General features: G+C 38.0%; 1 protein-coding gene across 1 annotated transcript; it reads left to right on the top strand.

The window, feature by feature from the left end:
- Window positions 1–1,949: 1,949 nt before the first annotated feature.
- On the top strand, window positions 1,950–10,300 carry LOC311047582 (microtubule-associated protein 1 light chain 3 beta). The gene is made up of 4 exons (XM_084060331.1): window positions 1,950–2,211; window positions 5,646–5,701; window positions 7,870–7,976; window positions 8,265–10,300. Exons 1-4 carry the CDS (start codon window positions 2,172–2,174, stop codon window positions 8,440–8,442), a joined length of 381 nt encoding a protein of 126 aa, XP_083916457.1. The 5' UTR covers window positions 1,950–2,171; the 3' UTR covers window positions 8,443–10,300.
- Window positions 10,301–18,005: the final 7,705 nt, after the last annotated feature.

Genomic DNA, 18,005 nt, shown 5'->3' with positions numbered 1-18,005 from the left:
AATTCATGGAGATTTCTTTGTTTTTGTCACATTCCTGAGCCAATAATTTGATGACCGGGTCATCGGTCAATAGAGACTCAGTATCTCCGCCGGTCATCAAATTATTGACATAGGAATGCAACAAAAACAAAATAATCTCCATGAATTAAAGGCTTCATAGGGTGTGTAATTGATCGAAAATAAGTCATTTTTGGGGTGAACTACTCATTTAAGTCCAAAATCTGAGTGCTTCTTCCACCACTGTCAAAGTGTCCCTGAGCAAAACACTTAAACCCTAACTGCTGTACTAATAGCGCTGACTGCTTATGTAGATGGGTAAATGCAGAGGACAAATTTCACATATTATGTGCAAATATACAGTGACAAACAATATCCCATAGGAGTGGGTACCAAATTATTAATTACTATGATTATTATCAAGATATCAGAGACACATACTTTCCACAGATTATTAACACCCACACATATTTTTAAAACATGACTAATAACCACAAAAAAGTGAAAAGGATAAAACCACTGTAGGAAAAAAAAGAAAAAAAAGAACTGTATAAATAGACTGCTCTGTTACAAGTAAAAGTCCTATTAAAAATCTTACTTGAGTATAAGTACAAAGGTAGCGTCATAAAAAATATACATAAAATACCAGATTTAAACGTCCTTATTATGTAGAATCGTCCATTTTACAATCATATTGTATTGGATTGTAATTAGTAATGCATGAATGTGTTCATCACTTTAATGTTGCAGGTGGGGCTTATTTTAATCACTTTATATGCTGCTATAATAACCTAATAATACATACATAAATAGTTACACAGTGGGGTAAAGTACTTGACTAAATGTACTCAAGTACTGTACTTAAGTGGAATTTTGAGGTATTTTTTACTTTCTTCAGTATTTCCATTTTCTTCTGTTGTGTTTAATTTGCGTAATTTTCATATTTAGATAAATATTGGCCAAAAACTGTAAATAGCTATAATTTTGATTCTAATTAACTTGAAGAAAGGTAATTCAATTCAAGTCCATGTTTGTGTTGTCTAGAAATTAATTTATTACTATGCAGTCATGCAACATTTCTTCATTAGCATAATATGCATGAATTATGCAAAAATCAGATTAAGAAATCAAGAAAGTGCTGCATTTTTTACTTTCAACTTAGAGAGATGATCTCATAGACAAGTCTATGTTTATTGTTTCCATATCCAGAAATTATTATCTTGACATTAAATCAGGCATCCATTTGTAATTAACATAAACAATGTAACAATTTGGCTGAAACCAGGAAATAGATATATTAGATGTTCATAAATGAATCTCTTCCAATAACTTTAGTTATGTAACTTTTCCTTATTAGTATAATTTGCATAATTATCATCTAAAATAAAGAATGTAGAAAATGGTCACAGACTTCCCAGATTAAGTTAATTTCAATAGCAATAAACTGCATAGCACACATAAAATGTATGAAAACAAGAAATGATGACCAAGTATAAATATACTCTAAATATATATATATATATATATATATATAATATATCCTGCCAATCTACAAGCTCACAATGCGAGGCATTGTGAGCTTGTAGATCTGCTATTTTCAAAAGATTTGTATACATTTTGAACTTGTGAAATGGGACATTCTGCCCAATGAGTACTTTTACTTTTGCTACTTTAAGTATATTTTGACGCCAACACTTTTGTACTTTTACTCAAGTACATTTTGAATACCGGATTTTTAATTGTAATAGAGTATTTGTATGTGGTATTAATACTTTTACTTAAGTAAAAAAATATTAATAGTTTCTTCCACTACTGCATACATAGATACATACACACATACATAATATGTCTGTCTGTCTGTCTGTCTGTCTGTCTGTCTGTCTGGGAGGGGGAGCTGGATGACGTCACGGGTCAGCTGACAGGTTTGTTTTGCTGCTCCAGTCTGTCCTCGGGCCAGAAGAGAAGAACACAGACACAAGCAGAAAGGAAACGAACAACGGCGACATCAGACGACTTGAAACAACTTCTTATTATTTTAACTTCAAAATATCACAGAAGCCAAGTGCCAGTGTTTTATATTATTTACAGTTTTTTGTCTTAATCGTTTTTATAATCCCGCTGCTGTCGTCGATTTCTGTCTTCAGCTGCTAAAAACTGGTTGACTTTGACGCAATATGCCTTCAGAAAAAACCTTCAAACAAAGAAGGACATTTGGTAGGTGTTAATCTAGCTTGTGGTTTTGTATATGCTATAATATCACATGTTTACTCATGTTCTATCTTTATAATGACATGGATTATTATGCTGTAGAGTAGATCCATCAGTAATCCGTCAGCCCGATCTGTATTTTGTGTGTATCGTAAATGTTGACCAATTTGTTCTCCATGATCAATCTTAATTTAGTTAACATTTCCAATCATTAGCACTAACACTACTGTTATCTACAGAAAGATAGGCTACTGACTCACTGGAGAAGTAGGCTACACTTCGCTCTGTCCTAGGCCTATATGATAGTGTCAGGTTTAATATCAAAGATAAACAACCTGTCCCCAGTTATTACATTGGTTAAACTTTATATTATTATATTAATGTTTTCAACATTATATTATGTTGCTATTTAAATACAATCTAATGAAATGTAATGTAGTTTGTTTGCTGCGTAAAAATTAGGCCTTTGTTGTTGTTCATTTGCATCAGACTGAGACTGGTGGCAGAAAAACAAAGTGGTGTCGAAATGCGGGACAGGGAGGCAGAGAGAGAGCAGTGTTGCCATGTCTGCTTATTATAAGCGACTTTAGGCTTGTTTTTCTGTAAAGTTGCTTGTAAGTATTGGTAGTTTTTGGGCTCGTTTCCGAAGTGTATTTGTTTGTGCTAGGGACCCCCAGACCATTTGTGGTGTTACAATGTTTAAACAAATATTCAAAATGTTTCACTTTTTTCCCAAGACTTTCTTTTGAAAATAGCAGATCTACAAGCTCACAACGCGTCGCGATGCTATTTTCAAATAGCCCATGTAAATTATGTTTAAATAGCTCTGATCCAGAGCCTTATCGAGTTCCCCCTAGCGCTCTGTTAGGGGCGGATGCTATTCCCTTGGACTGAAAATTCCAATACCGTGTGAGGTCTCCAACTTTAGCCAAAATAAAGGAAACGATTTAGCTACTCCTCAAAACAAAGGCGTTTTTGTGGTGTTGAAAGTCTATTTTCCACGGTGGGAAGCCTCTCAGCACCCCACCTTCTCTGTATAATACACTTTTTGGGCATAAAATATGTCCGCCAGACGGAAATTATTTTATTTACTCCACTGCGCCCTCTACAGATCTGGTCAATGGTAATTTATATTAACCAGATCTGTAGAGGGCGCAGGTGAGTAAATAAAACAATTTTAATAATCTGGCGGACATATTTTGTTTTCTGCCCAAAAAGTGTTATACAAAGAAGGTGGGGCCCTGAGACGTTTTCCACCCTGGATAATAGTCTTTCAACAACACAAGACTGCCTTTGTTTCGGTGAGTAGCGAAATTGTTTTGTTTATTTTCACTAAAGTTGGAGACGTCGCACGGTAGTGGAATTTTCGGTCTATGAGAATAGCCTGGCAGAGCGTTAGAGAGAAGTCGCTAACGCTCTGGACCAGAGCTAATGTTTGAAGTGCTCTTATTGTGGCCTATTCTTTTGGGCTTGTTTTCATAGATATCGTTGCTTGTTTCTCTCGCAAAGTATGGCAACACAGAGAGAGGGCTGCAGGATTGGGGGATGGGACTGTTTGCAGTCAGAGGTGAAGAGGGGACACAAAGATAAACCACAAAACGTGTAGCGTTAACACGTTTCTTTTTAGGACTTGCGTCAACGACGCACAGGCCAACACATGCAGATTCTGGCTTTACTTATACGTTCTCACTGCCCCCAATTAGACGAAGAGGCCTAGTTTTCTAGTTATAGTTAGTTTTAGCCTTGGATCAAGACTGTCATAGATTTCTTTTATCGATTCTGACATTTGTGTATCTATGACACACAAAGAATCGATACAATAAATCTATGACAGTCTTGATCCAAGGCTAAGTTAGTTTACACACAGTATCCATGTGTCATCATTTTTGCTTGTCTAGGCTGTCGTTGGTACTTTGTCATTTAGTTAAATGCACTTAAAACGTAATCTTACCTCAAGTGGAAGGCTTCCTACCCCTATAGCAATACCTAAGCTAAATGTGTGCAACCGCATAACCTCAGGGCGGACACATACCAACACGTGTTTGCCTGACATTCAATCACCATCCCATGTAAACAGCATAGAGGGCATACTATAATTTGTTTGTTTTTGGCCAACATTTTAGATTTTTCGGTGCATAGTCTCTACACCAGATCTAAAATCATCCATTTTGAATTAAACTTTGTGTGTGTCTGTTTAAGGGGATTTTTTTTGCAAATAATGATGATTCTAAGGGTGAAGTAATATGTAGTTTCACAATTGATAACTTTTTGTGGGCCCATTCCATTGGGTTTTCCCACATTAATGGAAACCTTGACACAGCAGGAAATTCCTCTCATGAGTTCTATAGTTCCTGTTTTGACACCATATTCGTATTCCACACCGGTGGTGACTCATTGTGGGATTGGCTGACAGTTGAACATTTGCATTTGAAAACAGTGTCCCTGCTCTGTGGTTGTTAACTTGTTAACTCATTTAATGCAACAATGTGACAACAATGGGCCCATAAATTAGATCTTTATCACTAACAGACAGCTTTAAGCAAATATGGCTTAACACTTAGCGAATTCCTAAGATTAAATATTCAGTTATGTCATAAACCATTGAGTGACTTTTCTTTTCCAATGACTTGTAGCCTGTAGCCATAATGCAAAAGCTAATGATTATGATGGCATTGGCAATAATAATGACAGTGATTGATCTCTATCAAATCCATCGTTGCCCGGGTAATCATATATTTAAAGCCAATATTTTCGCTGATGGTTGTTTATATTCCTTGTTTACTTTTACCAGACCAAAGTGCACATAGCCGTAGTGTTACATGTTGCTGTGGCAACATTGATTTTGCCAAAATTACAGATGGCTTGAAAGGTCAAAGATTTCAGATCTCATAATGTTTTTTGGGCATTTTTTTTCTCTCTCTAGGCACAATAAAAAAAATACATATAGTATATAAATAAAATAGTACAGTTGCTTTGGGTCTTAACTGTATTATTATTATTTTATTATTATATTGTATTTCACGCAGAGAAACAATAATCATTTACATTACATTACCATTCTACAACAGAGAAGGCATAAGCCTGGCTAGATTGATTGATTGAGGTGGAAATATGAGGTGTATATCGGTGCTGGAGAACTCTAAATGTAGAGCATGTTGATAACCTGCCTGTCGGTTTGTCAGACCTTACTTCCTGTTGGTTTATTGTCTTTCCTGTTCATCAGCAGATTTCTGTTTCTCTGTCTCCCACATGCTATATACAGTAAATGCACTCCTCACTGTTAATACTGTATACACATTTGTACACTCTGATAGCTAAATTAACACACTGAGGATTTTGCAGTGTATGCAGTAGCACTCATTCTTTTGTCTGTCTTGCTGTTAATCTGTCCTTTTCGGTTTGTCAAACTGTCTCTCAGTTGGTTATTTCTGTGTCTACAGAGCAAAGAATAGAGGATGTGAGGCTGATCAGAGAACAGCATCCCAACAAGATTCCGGTAAGTTGAAACTTGCATACAAATATTATGGGCATACCTAGGTATGTGTGCACACAGTATGTCTCCATTTAGAAGTGTTCATTTCTAATTACAGCAAGAAGAACATGTTTTATGTTACTCTATGCATCATAACACATTTATTAACAAGTAAGAACGGGTTCAGCGAGAGACTGACAAACCTGCACGCCAAACTGAAACTGGCAATCATGCTACCAGGAAGATTTCCTGATTATTTTGACTGAATTTTATCCTCACCCCTTCTCAGAGCTGTTTTTTAGGACCTAACGGTCATGACACAATACTAGAGATTTTTTGTTTGGGTGCTTTTCACAGTTGTCATGTTACAACCTCTGTACTTGTGAGTAACAGACAGGTGGGGATGTAGCCAGTTTTCTGTTACATCGTAACAACTTAACCCTCCAAATCTTCTAAATTATTAAAAAAATAGGCAATCTACAAGCTCGCAATGCATCATGATGTTTTGTGAGCTTGTTGATCTGATATCCCCCCGACACACACACACACACACACACACACACACACACACACACACACACACACACACACACACACACACACACACACACACACACACACACACACACACACACACACACACACTCAAACATACCTACCTCCTGTTACAGCTGTTAAGCTTGGAGATAGAATATCACCACAGCCTCCCATCTGCTGGCCCAATTAAGTTTTCCTCTCAAATTGAACACACAAACAAACACACACGCACACACACACACACACACACGCGCACACACGCACACACGCACACATGCACACCCTAAACCTGCATGTCTTTCTTTATCTTCAGTACCCATCATGGCTGATCTCTTTGTGTGTGTTTCCTGTTTTTCCTTGCATGGTTAAAAATGGCCAAGTCATGCTAATTGTTCTGACGTGAGTCCAAATGTGCTGTGTCATTGTAATATGACTCCATTTGGATGGCCACATTAGAGCCTGGGGCAAGGGAGTTCTATGACAGACTGATTATAGCTCTGACACCAGCAATAGAGAGGAGCTTTCTTACCATATGGAGGCCAACCTGCTTCTGAAAACGGCTCCCAATTTCTAATTGGTGTACAGAGTCTACAGACCCAGTACACTTCACAATCATACACCCATACAACTCTCCTGCCTCTCCTGTAATGCCTGCATATCCTTGATCAATATTGCTGGGGACACGTGTGCACGCACACACACACACACACACACACGCACACGCACACGCACACGCACGCACACGCACGCACACGCACACACTGTATACTGTTCATCTTTTGAGTTATTAATGTAATTAATGTATAGTCTGGCATATTGTTGTATATGTGTGTGTGTTGCAGCGAGAGAGGAAAAACAGCGAACGAGAGAAAGATTGAAAATATGTTGAAGTGACTTTTGTCAATTTAGAAGTGTTTGTTTTGACAACAACTGAGTGGATTACACAACTTTAGCCTGCTCTACTTATTTTGAACAAACAGCCTTTATGTCGCTCCCTCTGTGACGGAGGCTACAGCATCAATTCAGTAAGGATACAAATACAGAATAAATGTTTGTGGATTTCTTTCTTCTCAAAATAATTTCACAAGCCGGATTGCGCCCCTGTGCTGACCACATTTGGCCCGTGGGCTGAGAGTTTTGACAGCTCTAGTTTAGAACAAAATGCATTATGATCATGTGAATTCTCATTTTATGGGTTATCAATTCAGTAAGGATGTTGGACTGATCACTTTGAACATTTGTCAATAATATCACCCAGTAATTTCTCCTTAGCATCTAGCCAAAATTAACCAATGCAACGCTTTGTGAGCTTTTACATCTGCTATTTTTGGTGCGGGACACCGTCGTACAACAGAGTATAAATTAGGCAGTACACCTCATCCTCATCTTCCTGACACGTGCAACCTCGTCTCCCTATTGGCCATCGAGTCTCGACTCAAGACCGACTCGTATGTCATGCAATATCAGACCCAAAATGGAAGGATAGCGATTCTCGCGTAGCCACTCAGTAATGCACAACAGGTGAGTGCAGGATGAGAAATAATGTGTGTGTGTGTGTGTGTGTGTGTGTGTGTGTGTGTGTGTGTGTGTGTGTGTGTGTGTGTGTGTGTGTGTGTGTGTGTGTGTGTGTGTGTGTGTGTGTGTCGGGGGTTTAGGTTATCATTGAGAGGTATAAAGGAGAGAAGCAGCTTCCTGTTCTGGACAAGACCAAGTTCCTGGTGCCAGACCATGTCAACATGAGTGAACTCATCAAGATCATCAGGTAGAACCGACTGAACTTTAAATGCTAGAATATATACAAATACGGAATACCCCTCCTTGATGCTTTATTTTTCTTTATTTCTCTTATCCTCAAGTTTCAGGAAATGAATTGGTTGTTTGATTAGTTGAAAGGATGAAAATGTGCATCTCTTGCTAAATCCTGTGTATTTACAGGGAATTATATATATTGTTCATTAATACATGTTGTCCTTCCCAAATAAATAGATAAATGAAATGAAAGATTCCTCTTCTTGTCTGACCCCTCAGTCATGTCTTTCTTCCTCACTAGGAGGCGCCTCCAACTCAACTCCAACCAGGCTTTCTTTTTACTGGTCAACGGCCACAGCATGGTGTCCGTGTCGGCTGCCATCGCGGAGGTGTATGAACGGGAGCGCGATGAAGATGGCTTCCTCTATATGGTGTACGCCTCCCAGGAAACCTTTGGAACTACCACGGCTGATCACTGAGCAATGGTCCTTCACCCCCACATGGCCAGCGATTGGACAATGATCGTTTTAACCGCAACTCTGATCCGACCCTCCCTCCCTGCTGCCTTTCCCATAATGACGTCTGCTTGCAGTATCATGTCCTTAACAAAGATTGTAGGGGCCACACAGCTACATGCATACATGCCATTGAAGGGCTCCTATAGTTTTAGCCCTCTACTGTTAATTTGCCCCCACCAGTTACAGTAAAATCAGTGGGTGGATGTCTGATTTAATCTTTCATGGGACATCAGTTGGATGAGCTGTTAGGCCATTCATCCAGAACATTTGCAAGATTCAGTGGCATAAAGCCACATGTGAACTTACCAATCAACTATGAGTTTGAATAGAGAAATCCATTAATTGATGTACTGCTACCAGTGCGGTTGTGAGACACAAGCCTTGATTGATAAGAGGTAATGACCAGTTTACTACCGCTCACCTATTCTATCAAAGTTCTTTGAGTTGAAGGAGGAGGCGAATCATTCAGCTGACCTTGCCCCATTCGCACACACACATCTTCCACATTTGCATATGATTAGTGGTCACGTGATGACCTCAGTCTAAAGTGTTGTCTCTTCACCTCCTTATTATTTCCATGTTGAGAAACGGACAGGCAGTTTAGTCACTCACATCTGTCCTGGATTTTGTGGAGTTATACAAAGTTTACGTATATACACTTTAGCCAATGGGCAAAGATTACCTTAATTTTTAAGATTTTAGGAGGCAGGCCCCTAGAAAGAGAGCAAGAGGGAGTGACATACGTGTTAAGGATTTGTATGCTCGCTTCTTGTTTTTAGTGGAACTTTTTATTGCAAATAAAAGGTAGAAGCTGACGTCACCTCTGGTATCCGAGACAACTTTTGCCCACGACAAATACCAAAAGAAACCAAGTAGATTGATCATGCAATGCCTCTATAGTGTTTGTTTTCTCATAACTTTGTTGAGTCTTCCTTGTAAAGGTCCTTTTGCAGCTTTGATATGTGTCCTGCTTTGTAGCCTAAAACATTTTAGCATCTTACAAAAAAGAAAAGAAAAAACATGGGAAACTGCTATGCTATTGAAACAGATGATTGTAATTTGAGGAAGAAAAAAACCCTCAGTGTACAGATAATATTGATTATATGGTTTTGACTTTAAAGGGGGTTCATTGATTATAACTAGCCGGCTTTGGATGATATAAGGAGTATGTTTGATTGCACGTGTGTAAGTCTGATGACGTTTATGACAATGATGAATCGTGAAGGAATTGAGGGATTTGTTGGGCAAGCTGATCAGGGCATCATGGCACATCTGTATGACTGTCCAATTTAGCTTGTCTTTGACCCGAAGGCTAGATTTCCCCAAAATATCTTTGCATTAATATTACAACTCACAATATTAAACAGAACCTGTATTAGTGCTATCAGATTTTGGGAAACCTTGACCTGCCCACTCCGGAGGAAGACCCATTTAGCATATCCTATTGCCTCTAGATGATTCTTTAGACTTTATATATAGATTTTACTGTTGTGCTTCTACTTCCTTTTTGTTCCCTTCCTGACTTAATGGATGCAGGTTTAGTCCTTTTGTTCTTTTTATTTAATGACATTTTATTTCCTTGGATAATATGTCTATACTCACTGTCACGTCACGTCTACGTGACGTACAGGGGCAACTTTTCTCAGAACAGTAAAAACCAATGTGTGTAACAGAGGGTTGGAGCATTTGTTTCTGGGCTATCTTTCTGCCTGGCCCTCTGTTTCACACCCACACTCAAATACACAGCAATATCACAGTCTCCTCTTATGTATTTATGTTGGTATTTTATAAAGAATAAAAAAGAAATATATATATAAAAGGTTTGGTTTTCTTGCATTGTTCTGGGGATGATACTGGAATGGTCCTCATAGAAGCTGATAAATATCGTAGAAACTACTTCAAAAGCCAAAGAACGATGTTACATTTAAATCTTGTATTAATTCTAAAACTACTTGCTATGGTGTATTTGTTTGATGAAATAGAATGGTGCGGCATATTGTTTTGTATATATGCCTTACTATAATAGTAATAGTAGGCGACTATTCTGGTTTGAACTATCTTCTTTAAATATTAGTAATGGCATCAATAGACATCTGTAGAAGTTCAGCCAACCCTTCTGTTCTCACCAGGAGAATCCTGTTATTTGACCCCATCCCCTGGATGTCTCCTGTTCTTCCATTTCTCCTGTTCTTATCCTGTTTTGGTTTTCTTGCATTGTTCTGGGGATGATACTGGAATGGTCCTCATAGAAGCTGATAAATATCGTAGAAACTACTTCAAAAGCCAAAGAACGATGTTACATTTAAATCTTGTATTAATTCTAAAACTACTTGCTATGGTGTATTTGTTTGATGAAATAGAATGGTACGGCATATTTTTTTGTATATATGCCTTACTATAATAGTAATAGTAGGCGACTACTATAGTAAGTTAGGCGACTATTCTGGTTTGAACTATCTTCTTTAAATATTAGTAATGGCATCAATAGACATCTGTAGAAGTTCAGCCAACCCTTCTGTTCTCACCAGGAGAATCCTGTTATTTGACCCCATACCCTGGATGTCTCCTGTTCTTCCATTTCTCCTGTTCTTATCCTGTTTTGGGGGATTCCACCCTTTTTGTGTGGCCCCTCACTAAAAAAATCACTACCAATCAGCTTTAAATTGCCTGAAACGTGCTCCTAACAGGTTTTTGGGGGAACAATTTTTTTTCTGTTTTCGTCACTCGTCACTTTTCGTCACTACCGAAACGGGAAAAAAAATTCACAAAAAAATCACTACCAATCAGCTTTAAATTGCCTGAAACGTGCTCCTAACAGGTTTTTGGGGGAACATTTTTTTTTCTGTTTTCGTCACTCGTCACTCGTCACTTTTCGTCACTACCGAAACGGAGAAAAAAAATCACAAAAAAATCACTACCAATCAGCTTTAAATTGCCTGAAACGTGCTCCTAACAGGTTTTTGGGGGAACAATTCTTTTCTGTTTTCGTCACTCGTCACTTTTCGTCACTACCGAAACGGAAAAAAAAAATCACAAAAAAATCACTACCAATCAGCTTTAAATTGCCTGAAACGTGCTCCTAACAGGTTTTTGGGGGAACAATTTTTTTTCTGTTTTCGTCACTCGTCACTTTTCGTCACTACCGAAACGGGAAAATAAATTCACAAAAAAATCACTACCAATCAGCTTTAAATTGCCTGAAACGTGCTCCTAACAGGTTTTTGGGGGAACAATTCTTTTTCTGTTTTCGTCACTCGTCACTAGTCGTCACTACCGAAACGGAAAAAAAAAATCACAAAAAAATCACTACCAATCAGCTTTAAATTGCCTGAAACGTGCTCCTAACAGGTTTTTGGGGGAACATTTTTTTTTCTGTTTTCGTCACTCGTCACTTTTCGTCACTACCGAAACGGGAAAAAAAATTCACAAAAAAATCACTACCAATCAGCTTTAAATTGCCTGAAACGTGCTCCTAACAGGTTTTTGGGGGAACAATTTTTTTTCTGTTTTCGTCACTCGTCACTAGTCACTACCGAAACGGAACAAAAAAAACAAAAAAAATCACTACCAATCAGCTTTAAATTGCCTGAAACGTGCTCCTAACAGGTTTTTGGGGGAACAATTTTTTTTCTGTTTTCGTCACTCGTCACTTTTCGTCACTACCGAAACGGGAAAAAAAAATCACAAAAAAATCACTACCAATCAGCTTTAAATTGCCTGAAACGTGCTCCTAACAGGTTTTTGGGGGAACAATTATTTTCTGTTTTCGTCACTCGTCACTTTTTGTCACTACCGAAACGGGAAAAAAAAAATCACAAAAAAATCACTACCAATCAGCTTTAAATTGCCTGAAACGTGCTCCTAACAGGTTTTTGGGGGAACAATTTTTTTTCTGTTTTCGTCACTCGTCACTTTTCGTCACTACCGTAACGGGAAAAAAAAATCACAAAAAAATCACTACCAATCAGCTTTAAATTGCCTGAAACGTGCTCCTAACAGGTTTTTGGGGGAACAATTCTTTTTCTGTTTTCGTCACTCGTCACTAGTCGTCACTACCGAAACGGAACAAAAAAATCACTATCAATCAGCTTTAAATTGCCTGAAACGTGCTCCTAACAGGTTTTTGGGGGAACATTTTTTTTTCTGTTTTCGTCACTCGTCACTTTTCGTCACTACCGAAACGGGAAAAAAAAATCACAAAAAAATCACTACCAATCAGCTTTAAATTGCCTGAAACGTGCTCCTAACAGGTTTTTGGGGGAACAATTATTTTCTGTTTTCGTCACTCGTCACTTTTTGTCACTACCGAAACGGGAAAAAAAAATCACAAAAAAATCACTACCAATCAGCTTTAAATTGCCTGAAACGTGCTCCTAACAGGTTTTTGGGGGAACAATTTTTTTTCTGTTTTCGTCACTCGTCACTTTTCGTCACTACCGAAACGGGAAAAAAAAATCACAAAAAAATCACTACCAATCAGCTTTAAATTGCCTGAAACGTGCTCCTAACAGGTTTTTGGGGGAACAATTCTTTTTCTGTTTTCGTCACTCGTCACTAGTCGTCACTACCGAAACGGAACAAAAAAATCACTACCAATCAGCTTTAAATTGCCTGAAACGTGCTCCTAACAGGTTTTTGGGGGAACATTTTTTTTTCTGTTTTCGTCACTCGTCACTTTTCGTCACTACCGAAACGGGGAAAAAAAATCACAAAAAAATCACTACCAATCAGCTTTAAATTGCCTGAAACGTGCTCCTAACAGGTTTTTGGGGGAACAATTTTTTTTCTGTTTTCGTCACTCGTCACTTTTCGTCACTACCGAAACGGAAAAAAAAATCACAAAAAAATCACTACCAATCAGCTTTAAATTGCCTGAAACGTGCTCCTAACAGGTTTTTGGGGGAACAATTTTTTTTCTGTTTTCGTCACTCGTCACTAGTCGTCACTACCGAAACGGAAAAAAAATTCACAAAAAAATCACTACCAATCAGCTTTAAATTGCCTGAAACGTGCCCCTAACAGGTTTTTGGGGGAACAATTTTTTTTCTGTTTTCGTCACTCGTCACTTTTCGTCACTACCGAAACGGAAAAAAACAATCACAAAAAAATCACTACCAATCAGCTTTAAATTGCCTGAAACGTGCTCCTAACAGGTTTTTGGGGGAACAATTCTTTTTCTGTTTTCGTCACTCGTCACTAGTCGTCACTACCGAAACGGAAAAAAAAAATCACAAAAAAATCACTACCAATCAGCTTTAAATTGCCTGAAACGTGCTCCTAACAGGTTTTTGGGGGAACATTTTTTTTTCTGTTTTCGTCACTCGTCACTTTTCGTCACTACCGAAACGGGAAAAAAAAATCACAAAAAAATCACTACCAATCAGCTTTAAATTGCCTGAAACGTGCTCCTAACAGGTTTTTGGGGGAACAATTTTTTTTCTGTTTTCGTCACTCGTCACTAGTCGTCACTACCGAAACGGGAAAAAAAAATCACAAAAAAATCACTACCAATCAGCTTTAAATTGCCTGAAACGTGCTCCTAACAGGTTTTTGGGGGAACATTTTTTTTTCTGTTTTCGTCACTCGTCACTTTTCGTCACTACCGAAACGGGAAAAAAAAATCACAAAAAAATCACTACCAATCAGCTTTAAATTGCCTGAAACGTGCTCCTAACAGGTTTTTGGGGGAACAATTTTTTTTCTGTTTTCGTCACTCGTCACTAGTCGTCACTACCGAAACGGAAAAAAAAATTCACAAAAAAATCACTACCAATCAGCTTTAAATTGCCTGAAACGTGCCCCTAACAGGTTTTTGGGGGAACAATTTTTTTTCTGTTTTCGTCACTCGTCAATTTTCGTCACTACCGAAACGGGGAAAAAAAATCACAAAAAAATCACTACCAATCAGCTTTAAATTGCCTGAAACGTGCTCCTAACAGGTTTTTGGGGGAACAATTTTTTTTCTGTTTTCGTCACTCGTCACTTTTCGTCACTACCGAAACGGAAAAAAAAATCACAAAAAAATCACTACCAATCAGCTTTAAATTGCCTGAAACGTGCTCCTAACAGGTTTTTGGGGGAACAATTTTTTTTCTGTTTTCGTCACTCGTCACTAGTCGTCACTACCGAAACGGAAAAAAAATTCACAAAAAAATCACTACCAATCAGCTTTAAATTGCCTGAAACGTGCCCCTAACAGGTTTTTGGGGGAACAATTTTTTTTCTGTTTTCGTCACTCGTCACTTTTCGTCACTACCGAAACGGAAAAAAAAAATCACAAAAAAATCACTACCAATCAGCTTTAAATTGCCTGAAACGTGCTCCTAACAGGTTTTTGGGGGAACAATTCTTTTTCTGTTTTCGTCACTCGTCACTAGTCGTCACTACCGAAACGGAAAAAAAAAATCACAAAAAAATCACTACCAATCAGCTTTAAATTGCCTGAAACGTGCTCCTAACAGGTTTTTGGGGGAACATTTTTTTTTCTGTTTTCGTCACTCGTCACTTTTCGTCACTACCGAAACGGGAAAAAAAAATCACAAAAAAATGACTACCAATCAGCTTTAAATTGCCTGAAACGTGCTCCTAACAGGTTTTTGGGGGAACAATTTTTTTTCTGTTTTCGTCACTCGTCACTAGTCGTCACTACCGAAACGGGAAAAAAAAATCACAAAAAAATCACTACCAATCAGCTTTAAATTGCCTGAAACGTGCTCCTAACAGGTTTTTGGGGGAACATTTTTTTTTCTGTTTTCGTCACTCGTCACTTTTCGTCACTACCGAAACGGGAAAAAAAAATCACAAAAAAATCACTACCAATCAGCTTTAAATTGCCTGAAACGTGCTCCTAACAGGTTTTTGGGGGAACAATTTTTTTTCTGTTTTCGTCACTCGTCACTAGTCGTCACTACCGAAACGGAAAAAAAAATTCACAAAAAAATCACTACCAATCAGCTTTAAATTGCCTGAAACGTGCCCCTAACAGGTTTTTGGGGGAACAATTTTTTTTCTGTTTTCGTCACTCGTCACTTTTCGTCACTACCGAAACGGAAAAAAAAAATCACAAAAAAATCACTACCAATCAGCTTTAAATTGCCTGAAACGTGCTCCTAACAGGTTTTTGGGGCAACAATTTTTTTTCTGTTTTCGTCACTCGTCACTTTTCGTCACTACCGAAACGGAAAAAAAAAATCACAAAAAAATCACTACTAATCAGCTTTAAATTGCCTGAAACGTGCTCCTAACAGGTTTTTGGGGGAACATTTTTTTTTCTGTTTTCGTCACTCGTCACTAGTCGTCACTACCGAAACGAAAAAAAAAAATCACTACCAATCAGCTTTAAATTGCCTGAAACGTGCTCCTAACAGGTTTTTGGGGCAACATTTTTTTTTCTGTTTTCGTCACTCGTCACTTTTCGTCACTACCGAAACGGAAAAAAAAAAATCACAAAAAAATCACTACCAATCAGCTTTAAATTGCCTGAAACGTGCTCCTAACAGGTTTTTGGGGGAACAATTTTTTTTCTGTTTTCGTCACTCGTCACTAGTCGTCACTACCGAAACGAAAAAAAAAAATCACTACCAATCAGCTTTAAATTGCCTGAAACGTGCTCCTAACAGGTTTTTGGGGCAACAATTTTTTTTCTGTTTTCGTCACTCGTCACTTTTCGTCACTACCGAAACGGAAAAAAAAAAATCACAAAAAAATCACTACCAATCAGCTTTAAATTGCCTGAAACGTGCTCCTAACAGGTTTTTGGGGGAACAATTTTTTTTCTGTTTTCGTCACTCGTCACTAGTCGTCACTACCGAAACGGAAAAAAAAAATCACTACCAATCAGCTTTAAATTGCCTGAAACGTGCTCCTAACAGGTTTTTGGGGGAACATTTTTTTTTCTGTTTTCGTCACTCGTCACTAGTCGTCACTACCGAAACGGAAAAAAAAAATCCAAAAAAATCACTACCAATCAGCTTTAAATTGCGTGAAACGTACTCCTAACAGGTTTTTGGGGGAACAATTTGTTTTCTGTTTTCGTCACTCGTCACTTTTCGTCACTACCGAAACGGAAAAAAAAAATCACAAAAAAATCACTACCAATCAGCTTTAAATTGCCTGAAACGTGCTCCTAACAGGTTTTTGGGGGAACAATTTTTTTTCTGTTTTCGTCACTCGTCACTAGTCGTCACTACCGAAACGGAAAAAAAAATTCACAAAAAAATCACTACCAATCAGCTTTAAATTGCCTGAAACGTGCCCCTAACAGGTTTTTGGGGGAACAATTTTTTTTCTGTTTTCGTCACTCGTCACTTTTCGTCACTACCGAAACGGGAAAAAAAATCACAAAAAAATCACTACCAATCAGCTTTAAATTGCCTGAAACGTGCTCCTAACAGGTTTTTGGGGCAACAATTTTTTTTCTGTTTTCGTCACTCGTCACTTTTCGTCACTACCGAAACGGAAAAAAAAAATCACTACCAATCAGCTTTAAATTGCCTGAAACGTGCTCCTAACAGGTTTTTGGGGGAACAATTTTTTTTCTGTTTTCGTCACTCGTCACTAGTCGTCACTACCGAAACGGAAAAAAAAAATCACTACCAATCAGCTTTAAATTGCCTGAAACGTGCTCCTAACAGGTTTTTGGGGGAAATTTTTTTTTTCTGTTTTCGTCACTCGTCACTAGTCGTCACTACCGAAACGGAAAAAAAAAATCACAAAAAAATCACTACCAATCAGCTTTAAATTACCTGAAACGTGCTCCTAACAGGTTTTTGGGGCAACATTTTTTTTCTGTTTTCGTCACTCGTCACTTTTCGTCACTACCGAAACGGGAAAAAAAATTCACAAAAAAAACACTACCAATCAGCTTTAAATTGCCTGAAACGTGTCCTAACAGGTTTTTGGGGGAACATTTTTTTTTCTGTTTTCGTCACTCGTCACTTTTCGTCACTACCGAAACGGAAAAAAAAAAATCACAAAAAAATCACTACCAATCAGCTTTAAATTGCCTGAAACGTGCTCCTAACAGGTTTTTTGGGGAACATTTTTTTTTCTGTTTTCGTCACTCGTAACTTTTCGTCACTACCGAAACGGGAAAAAAATTCACAAAAAAATCACTACCAATCAGCTTTAAATTGCCTGAAACGTGCTCCTAACAGGTTTTTGGGGGAACAATTGTTTTTCTGTTTTCGTCACTCGTCACTTTTCGTCACTACCGAAACGGGAAAAAAAAATCTCAAAAAAATCACTACCAATCAGCTTTAAATTGCCTGAAACGTACTCCTAACAGGTTTTTGGGGGAACAATTTTTTTTCTGTTTTCTTCACTTTTCGTCACTACCGAAACGGGAAAAAAAATTCACAGAAAAATCACTACCAATCAGCTTTAAATTGCCTGAAACGTGCTCCTAACATGGTGTTTTCCGTTTCGGTAGTGACGAAAAGTGACGAGTGACGAAAACAGAAACAAAATTGTTCCCCCAAAAACCTGTTAGGAGCACGTTTCAGGCAATTTAAAGCTGATTGGTA

This window comes from Gymnoscopelus microlampas (assembly GCF_963454915.1).
Source record: "Gymnoscopelus microlampas genome assembly, chromosome: 6".
Taxonomy (NCBI): domain Eukaryota; kingdom Metazoa; phylum Chordata; class Actinopteri; order Myctophiformes; family Myctophidae; genus Gymnoscopelus; species Gymnoscopelus microlampas.
The sequence above is the reverse complement of the archived record's forward strand: the minus strand, read 5'-3'. Positions and strand labels throughout refer to the sequence as shown.

Bases quoted from the DNA above. Each gene is read 5' to 3' on its own strand.
- LOC311047582 (XM_084060331.1), top strand. From the start codon at position 2,172: ATGCCTTCAGAAAAAACCTTCAAACAAAGAAGGACATTTG. The intron at 2,212-5,645 runs GTAGGTGTTAAT...CTGTGTCTACAG, and splicing joins CAAACAAAGAAGGACATTTG to AGCAAAGAATAGAGGATGTG. The intron at 7,977-8,264 runs GTAGAACCGACT...CTTCCTCACTAG, and splicing joins GAACTCATCAAGATCATCAG to GAGGCGCCTCCAACTCAACT.